At 36.9% G+C, this 19,327-nt stretch overlaps 3 protein-coding genes across 6 annotated transcripts; 2 read left to right on the top strand and 1 right to left on the bottom strand.

Annotated features, from left to right (window-relative positions):
- Positions 1-27: 27 nt before the first annotated feature.
- LOC119066089 lies at positions 28-12,986 on the top strand. 4 transcript variants are annotated; one of them, XM_037168357.1, is made up of 13 exons: positions 28-451; positions 1,416-1,516; positions 2,234-2,257; positions 4,835-4,987; positions 5,058-6,717; positions 6,842-8,070; positions 8,137-8,274; positions 8,339-8,609; positions 8,679-8,818; positions 8,978-8,995; positions 9,107-9,394; positions 9,458-9,607; positions 9,665-12,986. In XM_037168357.1, exons 1-13 carry the CDS (start codon positions 364-366, stop codon positions 10,109-10,111), a joined length of 4,707 nt encoding a protein of 1,568 aa, XP_037024252.1. In that variant the 5' UTR covers positions 28-363; the 3' UTR covers positions 10,112-12,986. The 4 variants fall into 4 exon arrangements, with proteins under 4 accessions (XP_037024252.1, XP_037024254.1, XP_037024253.1 ...); XM_037168359.1 differs by lacking the exon at positions 2,234-2,257; XM_037168358.1 differs by lacking the exon at positions 8,978-8,995 and having other exon boundaries at positions 9,665-10,348.
- A 2,490-nt stretch (positions 12,987-15,476) lies between these two features.
- LOC119066505 (U4/U6.U5 tri-snRNP-associated protein 2) lies at positions 15,477-19,244 on the bottom strand. Its single transcript, XM_037169014.1, has 7 exons — positions 19,082-19,244; positions 17,268-17,321; positions 16,927-17,202; positions 16,582-16,864; positions 16,110-16,518; positions 15,825-16,015; positions 15,477-15,762 (listed from the first exon to the last, which is right to left on the bottom strand). The coding sequence occupies exons 1-7, from the start codon at positions 19,098-19,100 to the stop codon at positions 15,498-15,500; spliced, it is 1,497 nt and encodes a 498-aa protein (XP_037024909.1). The 5' UTR covers positions 19,101-19,244; the 3' UTR covers positions 15,477-15,497.
- On the top strand, positions 17,691-19,070 carry LOC119066506 (gluconolactonase-like). Its single transcript, XM_037169015.1, has one exon. It carries the CDS (start codon positions 17,764-17,766, stop codon positions 18,778-18,780), a length of 1,017 nt encoding a protein of 338 aa, XP_037024910.1. The 5' UTR covers positions 17,691-17,763; the 3' UTR covers positions 18,781-19,070.
- Positions 19,245-19,327: the final 83 nt, after the last annotated feature.

Below are 19,327 nucleotides of genomic sequence, written 5' to 3'. Positions count from 1 at the left end.
ATGTGACATTCCGATACATCGGAGAATGTACGGTTCCCAGTTGATACAAAATAATCTTTAAATGGCTGCCTGTTTTTCCTATCAAATTTTTTCTAATTTTTTTTTCGCATTTTCCCACATCTCCACAAACTTTACAAAGGAACGTCCTAATGAATTGCTAAAATAGAATCTAGTGTACAACTTTATCCAACTGATTGTGTTACCGAGTGAAAATTGCATTGATTCGATTCGAAACAGGGAAGTGTCAAACCGAATCACGCAAAGAAAAAATGAATTACAATTGTGATGTTTTTTTGATTGAAAGTAACTGCTAAATTGTTATAAGAAATTTATTGTATTGTTGCGTCGAAATAATTAACGAAAATGGCTATTCGGCTGGAGAAAGTGATATTTATTTGCTGTTGTTTGGCTGGAACAGTTAATTGCTTTCCAATACCTTCAGCTCAAATCGGTATGTTAAAAAAAGGTTTTTGTAAATCAATGTTTTCCTCTTAACTTAATCAATGAAGGTTCAATTCTACGATTCCGTACGTCATTCTAGTACCCACACACTGGAGCAGCAACCGATTTTTTTTCCAAAGTTATTTTTATGTAAATTTCCGACCTGCTGCAACAAAGCTTTACAATCATTCATACATTGCAATCCACTCGCTTTATCGTTGCTTGTTGGGAATTGTCAAATTTAACATAAAACATCGGGGAAGAAAAATTTTCATTTTCAATTGATAAGACTCATCCGATAACATTATACATATAGATGATTGTGTTACATGACTGAGCTCTCACCATCTTCTAATCAGTCAGTTCAACGAAATTGAGTGATATTGTTCGCAATTGAATAGTTGACACCTTACTGTCTACGCTTAATACGTCACAATCTATTGTTATCACACATTGCGAATTTATTGCTTTTTTATAATTGCAAAGTTTATAAATTGATGTAATCTCATGAACCGTTTATCGCTTGTTCGTGTTTATGAGTTGGGCAGTTAACCCAGATCTTCGTAACATACATAAAAGTAAATTGAAGACGAACGAACGAAATAACGTGAGCAATCCCTTACTAAACCGTATGGGTTACGAATCTTCAGATGTAAATTATCATTTTGATTGACGACCACCATCACTGATGTTCAAGATAGATTCTAATCATCTATCGATACCGTCCAATGACCCCAAGAACCAGTAGTTGTGAATTGAATTCCTTTTTCACTCCCTAGCTGGACAGAACGGATAACTGCGTTCTAAATGCGATTTAAAGTCTTTTTTTATGTGCAAATTTAATTAAATCCAAATTGAACTATCCGCACGATTTTAATACGCACGGATTATACAATGACAACAAAGTATAATCCACCCGACTAATCACTGTTAATGTAATCATGACTATCATCAATAAATTAAAAATATTTTAGGTGAGCAAAAGGCATTGATATTCGGCGTGTTGGCTTTCATTAGTGTAGGAGCGGTTTTAGGAGCGTGTGTATGTTGTCGTCGCAGAAAACGTGGCTTTGAGGTATACATTTATATCGATATCAATTTATGTGTTTAATTAAGGCCAATTTTAATTTAATTTAAAAAAAAGCGAATAAAATCGTGCATTAAATGCACGAGAAAGCGAGATTTTAATTATTGGTTGTTTTGTCGTTCGTTATGTTATTTTGTATCATTTTTTGTTGTTCCGTTTTTCAAGCACATCTAGTTTAATGACATCTAGCTCAATTCCAATCACGAAATTGGATTTGAATATCAAGTATGTTCCAAATTTCGCTCTAGTCGTACTTTTCCACACTAGTGCTGAAATGGATGTTCATTTCGGTACTGGTGCTGAAATGGGATGTCCTTTTCATCAGTTGTGCTCAAATGAATGGTCATTATCTTTTCTTAACCGTATTACAACATAGATGACTAAACAAATCACAAGTCGTGTAATCCATCTCTGGTTACATGCTGTACATTTCCAGTGATGAAATGAATTATTTAATTATTGTGATGGGAATTGAGCTACTATTTTGTACAGTTTATATATTTGTGTTGTTCATTTTGTGTATGTTAAATATTAAAGACGGGAACATTTTTTTCGAATTTGTTTTTTGTTACGAATTATTTGCACCTACAGCTAGACCTCCAACTTCTTAGATATTTATCAATTTTGCACACACATTTTTTTTTTGAATAATTAACCAAAATTTTACTAATTCCATAAAAATTTTCTCTTTCCATTCGTTTATAGCTTAACCAAATAAAGGACCGGAAGGTACATTATTGACAGTTTGTCTTACAGTAGGACTGAATGTCAAAAATTAATTAGCTTAGTGTGTCTTTCGCTTGATATTTTCTTCTTTCATATTATCATCGAATTAGTAAATGAAGTTCGCATGTTCACTCTTTATATTAGTCGTAAAATTTCATACTTTTTAGTATAATCAATGTCTGTAGAAATTGGTGAAGTATGTCGCGTTATCAACGCTTAGCGAAAATTTCGTTTGACCTTACGAGTTAATCTAATTATTGAATTGACTGTCTCGTACCCAAATCGTAATTGTTCATTCCGAAGTAATAAAATTTCTAAATTACTGAAAGTATTTAAGACGCATCAGATTTGGATGACAAATTATTTACATCTTTGTGTAACGGAATGATGATAGATCGATATCGCAAAAAACACACAGACTGATAAACGTTGGCGAGTCTCTTACGAGGGATTCCTTTGAAAAACAACCTACCGAAATCGGACGCATTTTCGATTGGAATTTTTTATATGTGCCTAGAAAGGACTTCGACCCTATAAGCCAAAACCACTTTCAAAAAAATTCTTCGAAGCTTGTGTGGCTGGTGAAAGGTGAGCAAAAACCGAAAAAATGCAATTATTCTTACAAAAATTTCTCCAGTTACACGAGCCGTACAGGGTCGTGTGGGGTGTCATTAGAAAGGTAATCACATGTACTATTGAGCCGAAAAGGGACTTGATGGTTTTAAAATTCATCCACACTGAAATATGTGCAGTTGAAGTTTTCAACCAAAGACTTACACTGTTCTTACAGAAATTTCTCGAGGTACACAAAATGCACATGGTCGTGTGGGGAAAGGTAATCATTTGAAAGGTAATTTTATGTGCTTTTGGGCCAAATAGGGACTTATGGAGTTTGAATGCATATGCGATGAAATATGAGCACTTAAACATTTCAACTTTTATTTCATCGCATATGCATCCAAACCACATAAAAACCTATTTGGCCCAAAAGCACATACAATTACCTTTCAAATGATACCACACACGACCATGTACGTTTTGTGTACCCCGAGAAATCTCTGTAAGAACAGTGTAAGTCTTCGGTAGAAAACTTCAACTGCACATATTTCAGTGTGGATGAATTTTAAAACCATCAATTCCCTATTCGGCTCAATAGTACATGTGATTACCTTTCTTATGACACCCCGCATGATGATTTTTGTAAGAAAAATTGCATTTTTTCGGTTTTTGCTCATCTTTTACCAGCAATTACACAAGCTTCGAAGAATTTTTTTGAAAGTGGTTTTGGCTTATAGGGTCGAAGTCCTTTCTAGGCACATATAAAAAATTCCAATGGAAAATGCGTCCGATTACGGTAGGCTGTTTTTCAAAAGAATCCCTCTTACTGTAGTTATATCTACGCTATTATAAAAAAAACCGCAAAATGAATCTTAAATCCAGAAATAGATTTGACATTGTTGGATTGAAGCACACACAAATTTCTTTTGTTTTATATTTTCCGGCATAATAGTGCATTAAGATTGATTTAGCTTTGAAGAGCTACTAGGAAACCTGCTCCTTGTCGTCAAGTACAAAAGAAAAATGATTGAGTGTGAAAAGACTTCTTGTATGACGCGAAACACTTGCCGTATTTATTCAATTTGTCATCATCATTACTTCTAATATGTTGATATTATGCGGTATATTATTGATCGCTGTTAATACTCCTCGAAAGTGAAAGACACTTATCCTATTAGTATTATATTTAGCCGCATTACGTTAATCTAAACATTGGTCGATTCATAGGTTTTCCACTTCAAAACATTTGAATTTTATTGACATTGAGGCCGCCAAATTGGTTAAATTTCATTCACATCAAATTTGCATTATTCTGTACATTTTATCCGTAACAATTAGACTTTTGTGCTGTAAATTGTCGATTTGACATTAAGAAAAGGTTAGTCGTCTCCTATTTGCAACGACGACAAGAATGAGCTATGAGACGCAGCTAGTGTTCTATTAAATAGCAGAAATGTATGATATTGAAGTACAAGATTTTGTGTCAAATGCTGATTAGAAACTAAGAGTATTTGCACGATTGCTTCACAGAGTGCAGTTTCTGTTGGATTCTGCTGGATATGATCTGAACATTTCATATGCCACTTTGGTATCCTTTGGGTTTGGCTGCATTTTTTGATAGAAATTTTCCCGGTTTCAGTCTAAATGTTTAACATGTGGTAACATCGTTCCGTCGAAAATGTTGGTAGAAAATGACTTGTGACGAAATTTGTGTATTTACTCGATAAGATGACTCGTTTGAGCGGATTTTTTTTTAGATGAATTTGTATAAAATGGAAAACCATTTCGGAGCGAGTCATTGCAAGTTTCTCACAAAAAATATATGTCATTGTCATTGCTGTGATAGTTGAATGTGCAATGAGATAACCTGTAATACTTACCCCATATAAAGTGCTTGCATGATCTCGTAATTAAAAACAGTTTACCATCCTCGTACTTCACAATGGTACACTGAACTAACTATGAAATTCTCTTGTTTCAGCCTCAATGTAATTTTTCTAATATTTTTATTTAAATAAACAGGAATTTGAGAATGAGTCCGGCGTGTTAGAGCCAGCCCGAACCGAATATCCAATATTTCGAGCCATATCATCACCAGAACGATCGAACCCAAATCAGAACGAGCCTACAAATCAAGCTGCAAACGCTCACATCATTGGAATCAATGAAAATATTGTAACAAACACATGCAGCTGGAGAAACAGAAGATTTTTTTATAACAAAAATTCCTGTCTTTAATTTTCAGATTCAAATCGATGAAGAAGCTGATAACAACAACGGTCCACTATCCCCAGCCGATATGGAAAACATCGAAAATAATAATGCCGTTAATTACATCCAGAATCGCAACGAAATCGAACGATTAGTTGAGCCAGTAGCCATTTCAATTCAGCGGGAAGAAGAACAGCAGCAACCATTCATTGATCGATCGAATCCATTCAGCGAACACACTAGAGATTATGGTGTTGCATATTCGAGTCCCAGCAATCCATTCGTCGAGATCATCGACCATGAAAATGTCGTTATTGAGGTGGAATATAGTGAAAATCAAATGGATGTTATCGGATCGTACGACCCCCTTAAATCTACGGTGAAGCTGATCGACGAAGCTGTTTCACTGGAAAGTTCGCTGTCAGATAAAAGTACTACAGATGTGAATAGTGTCGAGGAAGCTTTGCGTGCGCTAGATATTGCGATATCAGGAGAGGAGTCACTGTTGCAACAAAATGAAGATGAGTTTGAGTGTTTCGTTACCAACGAAGACGACAAGTTTACTCCTCCGGATCTGGTGAACAATATTACGATAAGTGATGCAGCAAGGGAAATTAACAACAAGACTAAAAGAGTTCACGATAAGAATCATATTAATGAAGTTCGCAAAGAGGCTGAAATTTTAGTAAATAGCGTGCTTGAAGAGAGTAAAAGTAAAATTGTGCAAGGACTGGTGCCGACCAACTTTACATTGAGTCACACTTTTAACAATTTTGATCAAGACTGTCGCATTGAATTCAACGCCTTGCAAGGAAAGGCGGATAACACAAATTTGAAACAGGAATTCAACGATCAATATTTAACACGCGATCTACAAAGCGTTGGATCGGTGGAAAACTTATGTTTCGACAACATTGTTCTGGAGGCCAGTACGCCTTTTGTCAGAAAAATGCCGAAATCCGTTGATAATGAAAGCCCAATCTTTGATTCACCCATCATAGCCAATGCTACATTTGATATCGTTTCCAACAGTTCTAACCTCTTCGAGAGTCCAACGGTCGAAATAAAGAAATTCGATGATGATCTCGGTATCAGTCCAATAGTATCAGAACTGCAAAATGGTCGTCTAGGTTCGGTTACATCAAATGGAAATGGAAAGTTCGTCAAAAATGAAAATACAGCAGCAGATCAATCTCGTCACAGTACAGAGTTTATTGATTCACCTCTTGCCAACGCAACTTTCGACCTCGACAGGGAACCGATTGGCGTAAGTCCCACATTGAGCGATACGAGGCAACTGGATAAAACATTTCCGCTGGACAAAACCTTTCCACTGGACAAAACATTTCCACTGGACAAACCAAATACCAATCCAGTCAATTCCACATTCACCACCTCTGAGGAGCCTTTTTTGAAGGAGGCGGAATTGGATCCACAAATTAAATGTCCAACGATCAAAATCGACAGAGAAGACTCAACCTCGGTCGACATGACCACAGTCACACCGGTCAACACACCCATTGAACTGAATTATCCGCGCGATTCGTGGGACAAATTTATATCGAACAGCATGTCTCAGGAATTAGTGATGCCGAAAGATCATGTTATGGACATTCAACAGCCTTGTACCTCGGCACAAGCAGCATTTGCTGAAGGTAGCACTAGTGGATGGTTTCTTCATTCAAAAACCGATGGTACGTATTGCATCCATTGTAATCGATTTGTGGATCGTTCGTAATCGCGAACTTTCCATTTTAGTTGTCAGAATACATTGGCACTGATGCACACAGTTTGATATTAAAATTTTTGTTCTTGCAGATCCACCAAGTGCCAGCGACACTTTTGATGTAGACTATGAAAGTGAAGAAGATATGAACGAAACGTTCGATGCACTTCGAAAGCAGTTAATAATAATGTTACCGCATGCACAAGGAGTCACCGAACATCCACCAGATTTTTCCGATGACGATGACGACGACATCGATGAGAAACCAGAACAACGTTCGCCGTGCGAAAATATCAATGAGCCACAAACGGAAATGGTAATTAACTACAAGCGGCCATTGTCACCGATTATGGAGGAGAGTGAGGACGAGACTTGCAAAACATTTGTGATGAATGAAACGAAAAATCTGGATAGTACCAGCACGGGCTGCATAGAAACTGGCGAAGCAATCATGGGAGTGACTAAAACACTAATGGCGTCCAACGATACCCTGTTCAATTTCGAAGATACGTTTGGCGATGATGTTTTTTCGCCGCGTACAACTTCACAAAATGACATTGTAAAGGACAGTAAAGTAAGCCATCCGGATTCATCGGGAGGTTCAACGCCAACTCCAAGATCTTTCAAACCGATGGAATTTGAAGTGAATGAAGTTTGTAATGTGAACGATTTGTTATCGCCTGACCAGCAAAAAACACTGTCCGAAGATATTTGTACCGTGGAACATCTGTCATCTGATGCGGTCGATACAACATTTACCACCAATACTTTAGATGAGAAAACATGCATCTCAGTACACATTAGAGAAGACGAGAAAATTTCGGAAATCTCTGAACCGGATTGGGGATCTAGTGGTCAGTTCGATCTGAATAGTTTAAATGACGTTCCAAGCATGGGCGTCATGGACAATGAAGATGAACAGAGCCAATGCCATGAGTTCGAAAACGATGAAAGTTCATCGACTGTTGATATACCAAAGAAAGAGGAAGAGGAGAATGTGAAACAGGATCATCCGAATATCACTTTGCCCAATCATCACCACAATGGAGATGATGATTCGTACAAAGATAGAACAACCAATTTTCTGCTGAACGAAATCAACTATTCGGCTGGTCATTACAACAAATCGTCGGAAATTAAAACAATTATTTATGATAACGTTAAAGAGAACACCGATCCGAATTCCAAGCAATACGATCAAATAGAGGCTCCAATGAAAAGCGATGATATCAATATGTTTGCAAAGAATCTGACGGAATCGGGCATATTCGAGGGGGATTTATTGAACGAAACAGACGTGATCATGCAGAACAACACATTCGTAAGTGATGCCTAAGGTAATTTCGAACGAAAATATCTTTTCTAACCAAAATTTCAACGATTTTAGCATCCAATCGACCTAACTAAGCATCACGAGATCATCCCGAATTTCACGTTGTGTGAAATTAACAATCAAGGAGATCAGAACTGTGTTATGGTTGCAACGGAAATGATAAATCATTTATCGGGTGAAGAAGATCCATGGGTGAGTGGTTCGGAGCCATTTATCAAGTACCTTTGTTGCTAAGATTTTCCTTTCCATTGAACAGGCACACTCCATATCCGATATACGATTTACTGGACCATGTACTGAGATTATGTCTACATCGTTTACGGCGAACGAGTGGGATAGTGATGTGGATGACAGTAACAGTAGCGAAGAATTTATGTACGTCAAAGGTACACCGCCAAAAGTTCCCAGTCCCGAGCTGTACAAACACAAATTGGAACAGAAACACGATAGTGCTCCGGTTCCCGTAATTGTTGAAGAGGATATCGAGAGCGTGTGGAAATCACACGAAGATAAAGTTCCTGTCACAGGTACTGATAGTTTAGTCGTCACTGTGGATTGGTTGAATTTAAATGTTCCATTTTTTCATTGTCCATCAGAAGTCGCTGATATGGATCATGAGCAATATGTAGATGAAGATAGTTCGTCCGATGCAGAGGGTGAATGGGTTCCATCTTGTTGGGACTCTTTGGCGCAACCATCACGATCAGCTCTTAAGAGCCCGGATAAATCAAGCAGCGTAAGTCACCCTTATATTTCCTTATGTTTTTACGTATAGTAAGGAACGTCAGAATGGTCGTTCTTTTGCGATCAGTAGGGATAGAAATTAGATAAAATAAATCTTAGTTTCGTTGGGTAAATATTTGTTAACTCTTCTGCTGCCTTTGTAAAATCGCAGGAAGAGGATGCCGTTGCAGTAAGTATCACACTTAACAGAAGTTTGAACTTTGAACATATCGACATATCATTCATAAAAATTGACCTTTGGTTCCAAATTGTAAACTCATCCATGCTTCTTACTCTACAGAGTCCGAAGAAGCGACGGAGCGTTGCTTTCAAAAAACAGAACTACCATTCGGTATACGAATATCCGAAAGAAGTTGCGTCCCTATCGCCATCCTACAGTGAACCGCAGCTATGGGCACGAGATCTGACCGACCTGTTTGAAAAAAGTTCCGAAACAATCGACGACAAAGTGACGGAAAACGACGGATTTAGTGTGTCCAGTACTACACGACCGTTTCATGGCAGTCAGTTCAATGCTCAGTGTCATACATGGCCCACCGAATCGAATTTTTCATGGTCGCAGATTCAAGTGAGTTTACGAAATGAAGTGCGGTGTTACACGCGGTGTTACAACAATTTTTCTATCTGTTAGGATAATGAAAGCAACAGCGACAAATATCCAAGCTACTCCGAATTACAAATCAAATGGCCTAAAGATCTAAAGGATTTCATTTGTTCGGAACAAAGTAATGTCAACATCGAAAAAGATATAGCTCGGCCTGATAGCGGCGTAGGCGAATCGGTATGTGAACTCATTTTAGTAACCAAACACCTGTGTGTTCATCATTTCGATTTCCAGGCTGAACTCCTATCGGACTCCGTCACTCTCGGCGATCTATGCCACACCAAGGCATCATTACGATTACCGCTACATAATGTACCTGCTCTAATGCCAACCGGTATGGAAGCGAAAAAGAATTCGCTCACCGATCAGTCAATCGATCCAACGAATATGATGCTACCAACACCGTCATGTACCGGTTCCATGGATTCGTTAAGTTCCAGTTCGGGGTCGGAACGGCAAATGAGTTTCTCCACATTCGGTAAATCCACGTCCAGTTTAGATGATGATCGGATCAATGATAGTGATCGTAAAGATGAGATTGGTACTGATGAGGAGAAGTTAAACGATAGCGACTGTCCACTGATTCAGGTGGATAGTGATCGATCCACTAAACAGAATGATAGTACAGACGAAGACTCTGGTATCGAAAGTATTATGCGAATTGCAAGTGAAAAAATTTAATAGAGAAATTAAGTTGTTGTTGTTGTAGAAGGGTCCGTTTGTTTTTTTAATTTTAAATATTAATCAAATTTGGTGTCCCTTTTCTTTGAAGTGAAAATTTCAAAAACATTTAAAAAAAACTTTTTATTTTGTGGCGCGCATTCTCTCCCTAAATTGAACAATTGTGTGTGATATTTGAAACTAATTTTGTTATTTATTAGTGACTTAATATTATTGTGTTAATTAATTACAAACAAACAAAAACATTTTGTCTTTTCCACCATTCAGTAGTGACTCATCGATTGAAGTAATTAAAATTTAAATTTATCCTAAATGTTAATGAAAAAAATAAAAATAGAAAAAAATGAAATAAAAATTTCGAAACTGAAAACTGTGGAACAGCAAACTACCATTTTCTTGGTGTGTAAGCACAGAGAAACCGCAAAAGAAAAATAATAAAAATTTTGCTTTCTACTGTCATTTCATTGATATTAATTATTAAACACACAAAAGTTAGACAGAAATTGGAAGCAAACACGTAAACATAAACTAGTAAAATAAAACACCAACTGAGCAAAGCACATTATTTAGGATAATTTTGATAAAACAAGAAAAATAGAGCTTGAGTACCTGGTTTTTGTGTATATGATTCAGTGGTCGGTTTATTTCTTACACTATCCCTTCCATCCTAACCCTTGACTCTCACTTCGACTTAAAAATACTTCAGAATTCAAATTGTAAAATGTTTTGTTTGGACAATTTAATCCGATGCGAATAAGAAAACTTGGTTACAATCCAGTGTATAACATTCGGCAGTGTTACTACTTCATTAAAATGTATACTAGAAGCAACAACATAACCGAATTGTTGACCGGTTATTTGAGATTTAAATGGTGGTCAAAGAAAATTTAATTTCTTTACGTTTTAATGTTAATTTGTTGGACTATCAACGAAAATTGCACTCTTCCACATAAGTGACTATAGGATAAACAGTGAATTTTTAAAATATTTTAGTACTGAAACGAGAAATGACTCAGCGAATGTGGACAGAAATTTGTTTTGCGACTAGTCTTTCATCTGACGACGATAAATAAGCGATGAGCTCCGGCTAAAAGCCTTTTATATCTACCAAAATGTGTGCTTAAACAAATGAAGTACAAAATGTTTTATCAAACACTAGGCAATAGATTTTGGATTCATAGCCACTGGTATCGATTGGGTTTTTGTTCTGATGCCACACATTGTTGATCAATTCAAGTTTTTTTTATTAGAAAAATGAAATGGATTGCTTGCTAAAAATGGCTTCACTAGCACAAGTTACAAGAGACATATGCTTGACATTGCAATGTGTGCAACATAGAGAAACTTAATCGAAACCCAGTGCGTGCACGTTACATACAAATCGCTTCAATGTTAATCTATTTAAGTAAATGAAGTAATAGATTCTATCAACACATCGTGGCGTCCGAGCCGTTTTTCAAAGATATTTCCTCACAATTTTTAAACAACCAAAAGTCGGTTGTTTTAGTCAAAAATAGTGCGATTGACGTCCGAGCCGTGTATATATTATGTCGAAGGTCATATCAGTGGTACTGCTGAATTCAGTGCCGCTTTTAGCTTTTGGGCGCCATCGGGCAATTGGAAAAATAGGCGCCAATTTAGTAAAGCTAATTTTTTTTAAGGACCTCGGGCGCCATTTACTTCTGCTCCACTTCGGGCGCCACGGGCATTTGCCCATTTGCCCCATATGGAAAAGGCGGCACTGGCTGAATTGATAATTTAAGGCATGAGAATCGCTAAAAAGCAATATTTTGCTGATGGCTGTAGTCTAACTAATTTAATTAATTCATTTCCCTTTCCGGACAACAATTTCTTCGTTGTCAATAATAGTGATTCAGAGCTAACTTTCAAAGAATATATTTCGTGAAACACGTGACGGTTTCCTGCATTTTTTAAAGGAAAAATCAAAAGAAAATCATGAAAATGTTTTTTTATAAAATGGACCATGGGGACTGATTTGATAGTGGCCCATTAAACCCAAGTTTACGATTGAAGTCTTAGTGAAATTTGCTTTGTTCTACAACGTCAAATAGAAAATTGGAATCTTGAAATTGAAGTAGAAATCGTATAATTGGCAGGTTGACTTCATAATTTTAACTCAGAGGCGCCAGCAGGAATACCTTCGCTAGAAAATATTTTCTTTTCAATAAAATGTCAATCTCATAATTTGTTTGTCTTTCCCTCCGCAATTGAATATATTTGTTTTTCACTGTAAATACTCCAAAACTTCATTTCCGTTTGCATTCGGATAACTGATAAAAAAGAAATTAAAGAAAAAAATCTGTTTTCATTAGTATTGTACATTTTGTAGACAAAATTGTCATTGTAAATTCATAGATTAATATTGTACAACTATCACAGTAATAATATCGTATCTTGACAACATGAAACCTTTTAATGAGGTGTGTAGAGATTGTAGATGAAGAAACAAAAAATAATTATAAACAAGAAGAAAACAAAAATGAAAGGAAATGAAAGAAACTATTTATGCAATTCTTGATCTCTGTTTTATTATAAATACAAATTTTTCTAATAATTTGATAAATTGGTACGATTATATAAACCAAAACCGGTGGAAAATATTGTTATGGTTTTTATGTTTCGTTCGGTTATAATTTTGTAATTATTTTATTTTTTAAACGAAGAAAATTTAGTATACTAAGAAAGTTGCCACATTCATTCATATAAATATATATAAAAATAGTCGTAGAGTTTAATTAAATGAATTTTATATTTAATACCAATTCTACAGAAAACCATACAAGATACACGGAAGCAAAAACAGTATAAATTTAAATTTTACAACTTTCGTACATTTTTTGTGTATAAAAAAGTGGAAAAAAATAGAAAAACATTTTTATGTAACATTTTTAAATTGAAACAAAATTACACAGAGAAGAAGAGGCACAAGAGAGAGAACAGTGTTATTGACGCATTAATGACCAAAAATTAATTATATTAAAAGAATTGTCATTTGTGTTTATATGAAATTGTAACAAACAAAATTATTACTTCCAAAAAAGTACTATTAATAAAACAAAAGTGAAGAAAAAACGACTTTCTCTTGATTGTGAATGGGAAATAGTATAATACGATGATCCTTCGGTCATTTCAAGGAACTTGAAGGACCATTGTCATTCAAATATAATCATTTAAACAATTATTAAAAGATTTGTATGTGCAGAATAAGCACCAGCTGAATATCAACAGCTGATCTACTTACACACATTTACTGTATCATAAACAATCAAAACAGATTCTTAACAATGTGTCACTTCAATCATACATGTTGTGTGCGCGCATAGATGACGTTAACGTAGAAATGTACTGTGTGTACGTTGTCTTTTGAATTGTTTACACAATGTTTGACTAGTTAAAGTATTGTAAAAGCCTTTCACACAATGTGCGAATAGCACCAAATATATTCATCTGCAAACTGTACCCTAAAATTTAACTTTTCATCGATTCAACAGATCGGATAAGACTTACTCAAGTTATCATTGCTCTAATATTTTTCATCTACAAACTCAAAGCTCAAGTACTTAATCTTTCGTCGACACCAAACAAAAGTTTTAAAAATTAATGAAAAATTACTTCAGTCACTTAGCCTCAAGACTTTCTTTCTTCGTCGATTATAGTAGATTATTCACCTCTGTCCACATGTTTATTTAGACACTTGGGGAGTTATTGCATGAGCCGAAGGCGAATGTTATAACGCCAAGTGTCTAAATAAACATTTGGCCAGAGGTGAATACGCTATTTTATCTACCGACGGCGAAATAATAGCACTTTTTCACTGCTATTATTTCACCTAGGTAGATAAAAATTATAATTTTGTAAACCGGTAAAGAATTACTCGGGTTATAGTGGTAATACGGAACGTCTACCGTATTTGTCGTATTCAATTGACTTTCAATTTCAGTCAAAGGAATAACCAGAAAAATGGAGAAGCAGAGATTCCACGTTAGTGTCCTTACTCGTAAAAAATAAAAGAAAAAGCGACTTTCTTTTCGTGTGCATGGGAAACAGTGATCTTCCGTCTCTTGTTATCCAAAAAAAAACCTTTATATGACACTAGACTGGATGTTATCTACATTCAAAAAAATTACAATTTAAAAAAAGAAAACAAACATATCAGCAGTTATACTAATCTTTTACTTGATTTGATCTAATTATGTTCAACAGATCGATTAAGAGTGATATCGCCAAACATCGAACAAAATCAGACATTTTGGGACAAGGGGTCACAGATATTATTGATTTGTAGCTCATTCGATTCGTTGAACTTTTGCGAGTAGAACGTAGTATTACGTTTGGTGAACTTTGTTTTGTTGTCGACGCTCGAGGTCATGAAGTAAAGGTCTGCCAAAAGGGGCCCAAAATGGTTTTCTCGCGATTAGCTAGGCTTGTAGAACTTGAAGAGACGCACATTTTGAGTATACACACCACCAGGTCCATGTTGACCTGTTGGTGATATCAATCACTTCAGGTGAAAGTATAGGTGATTTTCCCAAGTCCATGACCGGCTGCAGTGACATAAGTCCGAGACATGGTATGTATGGTGAGAGAGCCTAGCCTCTGTAGTACCATAACATGTAAAAATATCATTGAATAAGTTTCACTGCGAAGGATTGGAGCGACTTTAGTGGAAGTCCAACCCAAGTCGACGAAATTTTATCCCTTTCTATCGTTTGTTTTTCGCTTTTTTGAGTATTTTTGTGCGGCTATTCATTATTTATTGCTGATAAGAGTTAGATTAACTAAAATTAAGAATCTTTCGATGTATTGACGTAGTTCTTATACTCTTGGAACCCAAATTTTGATCTATTTCGACTATTTTCTATATAAAAGTGGGGTATGAAGCATTTTTGGACTTTCTTGTGGCTATTCAATGTTTATTTTCAATAAAATTGTTATCTGAAGTGAACTAAACTAAAGTAAAGAGTTACTTGGTATATCCACGTTGGTTACGTACCCTACGATTTTCAATTACTGGAAAAGCGTTCGAAATTTTAAGTCGTAGTGACATGCCGTATCAGAAAACAGAATTAAATTTTTTGTTAGAAAATTACAAAGGTTGTACAGACAGGTGTCGACTTTGACTTTTTTTAGAAGTTCAAACAAAACGTAATTTCAGTCGGATGATGGGTCATAGATCTAGTGTGATCGCCCATTAACGATTTACCTGGTTAAGGCTCCTAAAAACTACTCGACTATAGTGGAATCGAAACCATACTCATAGGACACAATAACATCGTTTGTGTCAAGTAGCTGGAACTCTATTTCAGCCCCCGTTTCAGCCAGTAAAATAAACTCAACACTAAAATTCGAAAGAAGAAATGAAAATTTATTTTCTAATTTTGTCGTCATCATTCTGCTGTTCATAGATTTGTATGTACGCTTCGGTTAATGTAATCATCTGCGGCAAAATATTCGTCACGTGCAAATCTTGCATCTCGTACCATTGTCCCGTAGACTTTTGCAAAACATGTACGCGATATGTGCCCTTACTCGGCTCGCCGTCATGAACAATATTGGCAATCAAATTGTACTTCGTATTCTTATGATTCTTGCGATTTTCCTCGGTGAGGATGTCACCAAAGTCGACGTTCCTGTAAAAGGTTGGAAATGAAGGACGGCAATAAGTTCGAAGTACAGGATGGAGTGAACTTACCGGATTGGAAAGTTGACGATTGTTGGATTTTTTTCCAAAAAGAAGGTGTTCTTGGTGAAACGTTTTATGTAAAGTATGATAAAGGCGGGTAATTTAGTGATTTCGAAACGTTTCATTACGCTGTCCTTGTACGTTTTATATTCCTTCTCGTTCACTGCGTTGAATTTGGCCAAAAGTTGGTACAAACTCACCTACGAACGACGATTTTTGGTATAAGGTTTATTTAGTGGGTGTCTTCGTCAAGACTTTTGAAGTGGATTTGCCTGTTGTGCAGGAAAAACTCACCTGAGGAATGATATTTTCCCGAAACTCATCGATGAACAGGGGCGGCGCCGGTAGATCACAAGTCAAATACAAAAAGCTTGTCTCCTCCGACCGTTCCTGGTAGTCCTCCGTTGCCAACAACAAAGACTTTTGAGTTTCATCTAGGTCTGTCGATGGAATTTTGCGGCTGTAAATTTTCATCTGACCCAGAAACGATTTGTTGATGATCGATGAATTCGGATCTTTGTTCCCTCTCAACGCACGGTGAGTTGTGTGAAGAAACCACGACAGGAAGTCGATTGGATCGCCTTGGTGTGTTATTTGGAATTGTTTGTTGCTCCACAAAACCACCGCTTGTAACATTTCGTGTGGTGAGACGTGTGCCTTGAAATTTCGTGGATTCCACATCTTTCGCATCAATTCTCCAAACCTTGGGTTAGCGATCAAATGTTGAATTGGTTGTCGATGCATTAGGATTACACGAAGACCTTACCTCTGAACCAAATTGAAAATTGAATCTCCCGGCGGTCTCTTAATATTTGCGTAGCTCTCTTCGCGTAAAAAGTAGTTACGCAATGGTCGGACATGCGTTAGAGCCTGCAGAACCACATTACAGTAGTCGTTGTTCTTGATGTTATTAAGTCCCACAATACCCGGATAATATAATTGACCATCAATCGTGCGTGAAGACTTGCACAATTCACTGTCTAAATGGGCGATGTTCGTCTTATTAAACGTTGGGTTGAGCAGGTACTTGATGTCATCCAATGATGAGTCTGTAACGATTAGATTGCATGCTTAGCCCATAGTGTTGAACCACACCACGCATCACACATACCGATGATTTGGTAGTTATCCGGCAAGCAGTAAAACTTCAAATTATGTAAATTCAGAAAGACATGATGCGCTTCGGCCACAGAATGCGTGTATGCATGAGTGTTTGTGCCGCGACCCTGAAAATATTTACCACACACCAGGCAGGCATACACATTGATTCTGGTCAACGACACCGAACACAGTTTTTCGAAATCAAAATCGAGTAAATTGCGGTTGATCGTATCCAGGTACGGACAGAGGCGGTTTTTTTGGTTAAAGGCGGACGGTTTGATGGTACCTTGAGGTAGAGAGAAAGCTGTTGTGAGTTTGATGTCCTTCGGACATATTTTACCATTGGCTTACCATTTTCGTCGTCTGAATGGTCGCTGTTAAGTTTGGCTTTTTTCGCGGATGGTTCTGAAAGAAAATTGATTTCAAGTTCGTTCAACTATGGTACGTATGATTAGGGGAAAAATAAAAATTCGAGTGAAATTTACAAGCAAAACTTTCAAAGTTTGCGAGAACGTCGATCAGTAATTGCGACAAATAATACCTAAAACCTCAAGGTAGCACAATGTTTGTGAAAGCACATTCTTAGTATGAAGTAATTCGGCCAAAGGTCATTGCCCCAACGTGATTAACATTGAATTTGTAATTAACAACGTGACAAGATGCAAATTCCTGTTCGTTTATCGATTCTCTTTCACTGTATGCCTACTAACACATTGAACAGACAAAAACAATCAACAAAAGATCATAATGTAAGTTGACTTCGTCGACAGAATAAATCCAGACTTCGTGCGCGACACACCCGCAAAAAGAGGTTTTGTTCAACGGATTTACTAAAACTCATTTAAAAATGAAAACTGTGGAAGTTATTGCTGGTATTGTCATAGCAATCAATATATTGATACCTCCACATCTGTGCTGTGATCTAGTGCCAAATTTCGATGGTTCATGCTGGGATCTAGTGTCCCAACCATTTATCACATACGATGAATCTAAATTCGGACCTCTAATCGAAGGAGCTGGCGTTAATCCGACCGGAGACATTTTCGCAGTCGATTACGGAAGTAGTAAGACTACATTTCAGTTGGGACAAGTATCGCCTTCTCAGAAATTATTTTACCGAGACGGCAATGAATCGTCGCTGTTAAATGGCATCCGGTTTTTAAATTCGAAAGTCGCCTTTGTTGCCGATGCAGTGAATCACAGAGTGCTGAAACTAACACTGAACGAACGGGATCAGCTACGAAATGAAAATTACTGCAGCGATTCCCGAATGATTCAACCGAATGACATCACATTATCCTCCGATGGTACAATTTTCACATCTGGAATGAAATGGCTGCCAGATACAAACAGTTCAAACGGTGATATTTGGTCGTGCCGACCAGATGGAACCGTACAAAGGCTGGAGGTGCTGGGACGCACCAATGGAATCGATTTGTCACCGGACGAAAAAACATTGTATGTCTCAGAGTCATTCAATCGCGGTGGAACGCCGTACATTCAGCGAATTTGGAAATACAACGTCGATACCGCAGCTGGAACTACATCGAATAAATTGTTGTTTGCCGATTTTGATAGCCTTGATGGAAGTGTTACAAGTGACATTGATGGTATGAAAACTGATACAGATGGGAACTTGTTCGTAGCTCGATATGGTGGAAGACATATCGCGATACTTTCGCCTGCCACGGGTAAAATTGTTGGAAAAATTCAGGTCAGCTTTCCGAATCCGACTAATTTAGAGTTTGGTGGCACCGATGGACGCACGTTGTTCATAGTTGGACAATGCCGTCGGGAAGGTAGAGGATGTGTTGATCGAATCGAAATGGTGACACCAGGACGAACTTGGAGTATGTTACAGTGAATTAAGGAAACGGTTTATGAACGGGGTAGTTTTCCTAAGGGAGTACTCTTCCAAATAAAGACATTTTGAATAAAATTTCTGCCTCATATTCAATTCTAAGCAATTCGATTAAATCGATCCTACTCAACCATAACCATCATATCTCCCATTTCGACCAGGTTTCCCTAAAATTAGTTGTGGTTTTTCGTGTCGTCGCAAATCGTTTTCCACAACATAAATAAACTCTAATGACTCGGACTGATTCAGTTTGAAATCTTAGTCGAACCAAAGTTACAATTTAGTAAATTTGAACACAATTTACCGTCATTTCCTTCTTCCATTACGTCTGAACTGAATTGGTTGATTTTCTATCACGAGGAACAAGAAATTGCCGGCAAATCAACAAATCACTCGAAAATATAAACCGTGTACAAGACATGCACGTCAAAATTCTAATGTCAATGATTGGAGGGGCGACCGAGCAACTTTTTTACAACTGAAGTATGAGCAACAATATTCGGTGGAGAGAGACTTTATGTCTTGCTTTCTTTCAAAGCCTTGGCTTCTT

The sequence above is a fragment of the Bradysia coprophila genome, chromosome IV, assembly GCF_014529535.1.
Source record: "Bradysia coprophila strain Holo2 chromosome IV, BU_Bcop_v1, whole genome shotgun sequence".
NCBI lineage: Eukaryota > Metazoa > Arthropoda > Insecta > Diptera > Sciaridae > Bradysia > Bradysia coprophila.
The sequence above is the reverse complement of the archived record's forward strand: the minus strand, read 5'-3'. Positions and strand labels throughout refer to the sequence as shown.

Bases quoted from the DNA above. Each gene is read 5' to 3' on its own strand.
- LOC119066089 (XM_037168357.1), top strand. From the start codon at position 364: ATGGCTATTCGGCTGGAGAAAGTGATATTTATTTGCTGTTGTTTGGCT. The intron at 8,275-8,338 runs GTGAGTGGTTCG...TCCATTGAACAG, and splicing joins CGGGTGAAGAAGATCCATGG to GCACACTCCATATCCGATAT. The intron at 8,610-8,678 runs GTACTGATAGTT...ATTGTCCATCAG, and splicing joins AGATAAAGTTCCTGTCACAG to AAGTCGCTGATATGGATCAT.
- LOC119066506 (XM_037169015.1), top strand. From the start codon at position 17,764: ATGAAAACTGTGGAAGTTATTGCTGGTATTGTCATAGCAATCAATATA.
- LOC119066505 (XM_037169014.1), bottom strand. The intron at 16,519-16,581 runs GTAAGGTCTTCG...CGCTAACCCAAG, and splicing joins ATTTTCAATTTGGTTCAGAG to GTTTGGAGAATTGATGCGAA. The intron at 16,016-16,109 runs GTGAGTTTTTCC...CGTCGTTCGTAG, and splicing joins GGGAAAATATCATTCCTCAG to GTGAGTTTGTACCAACTTTT.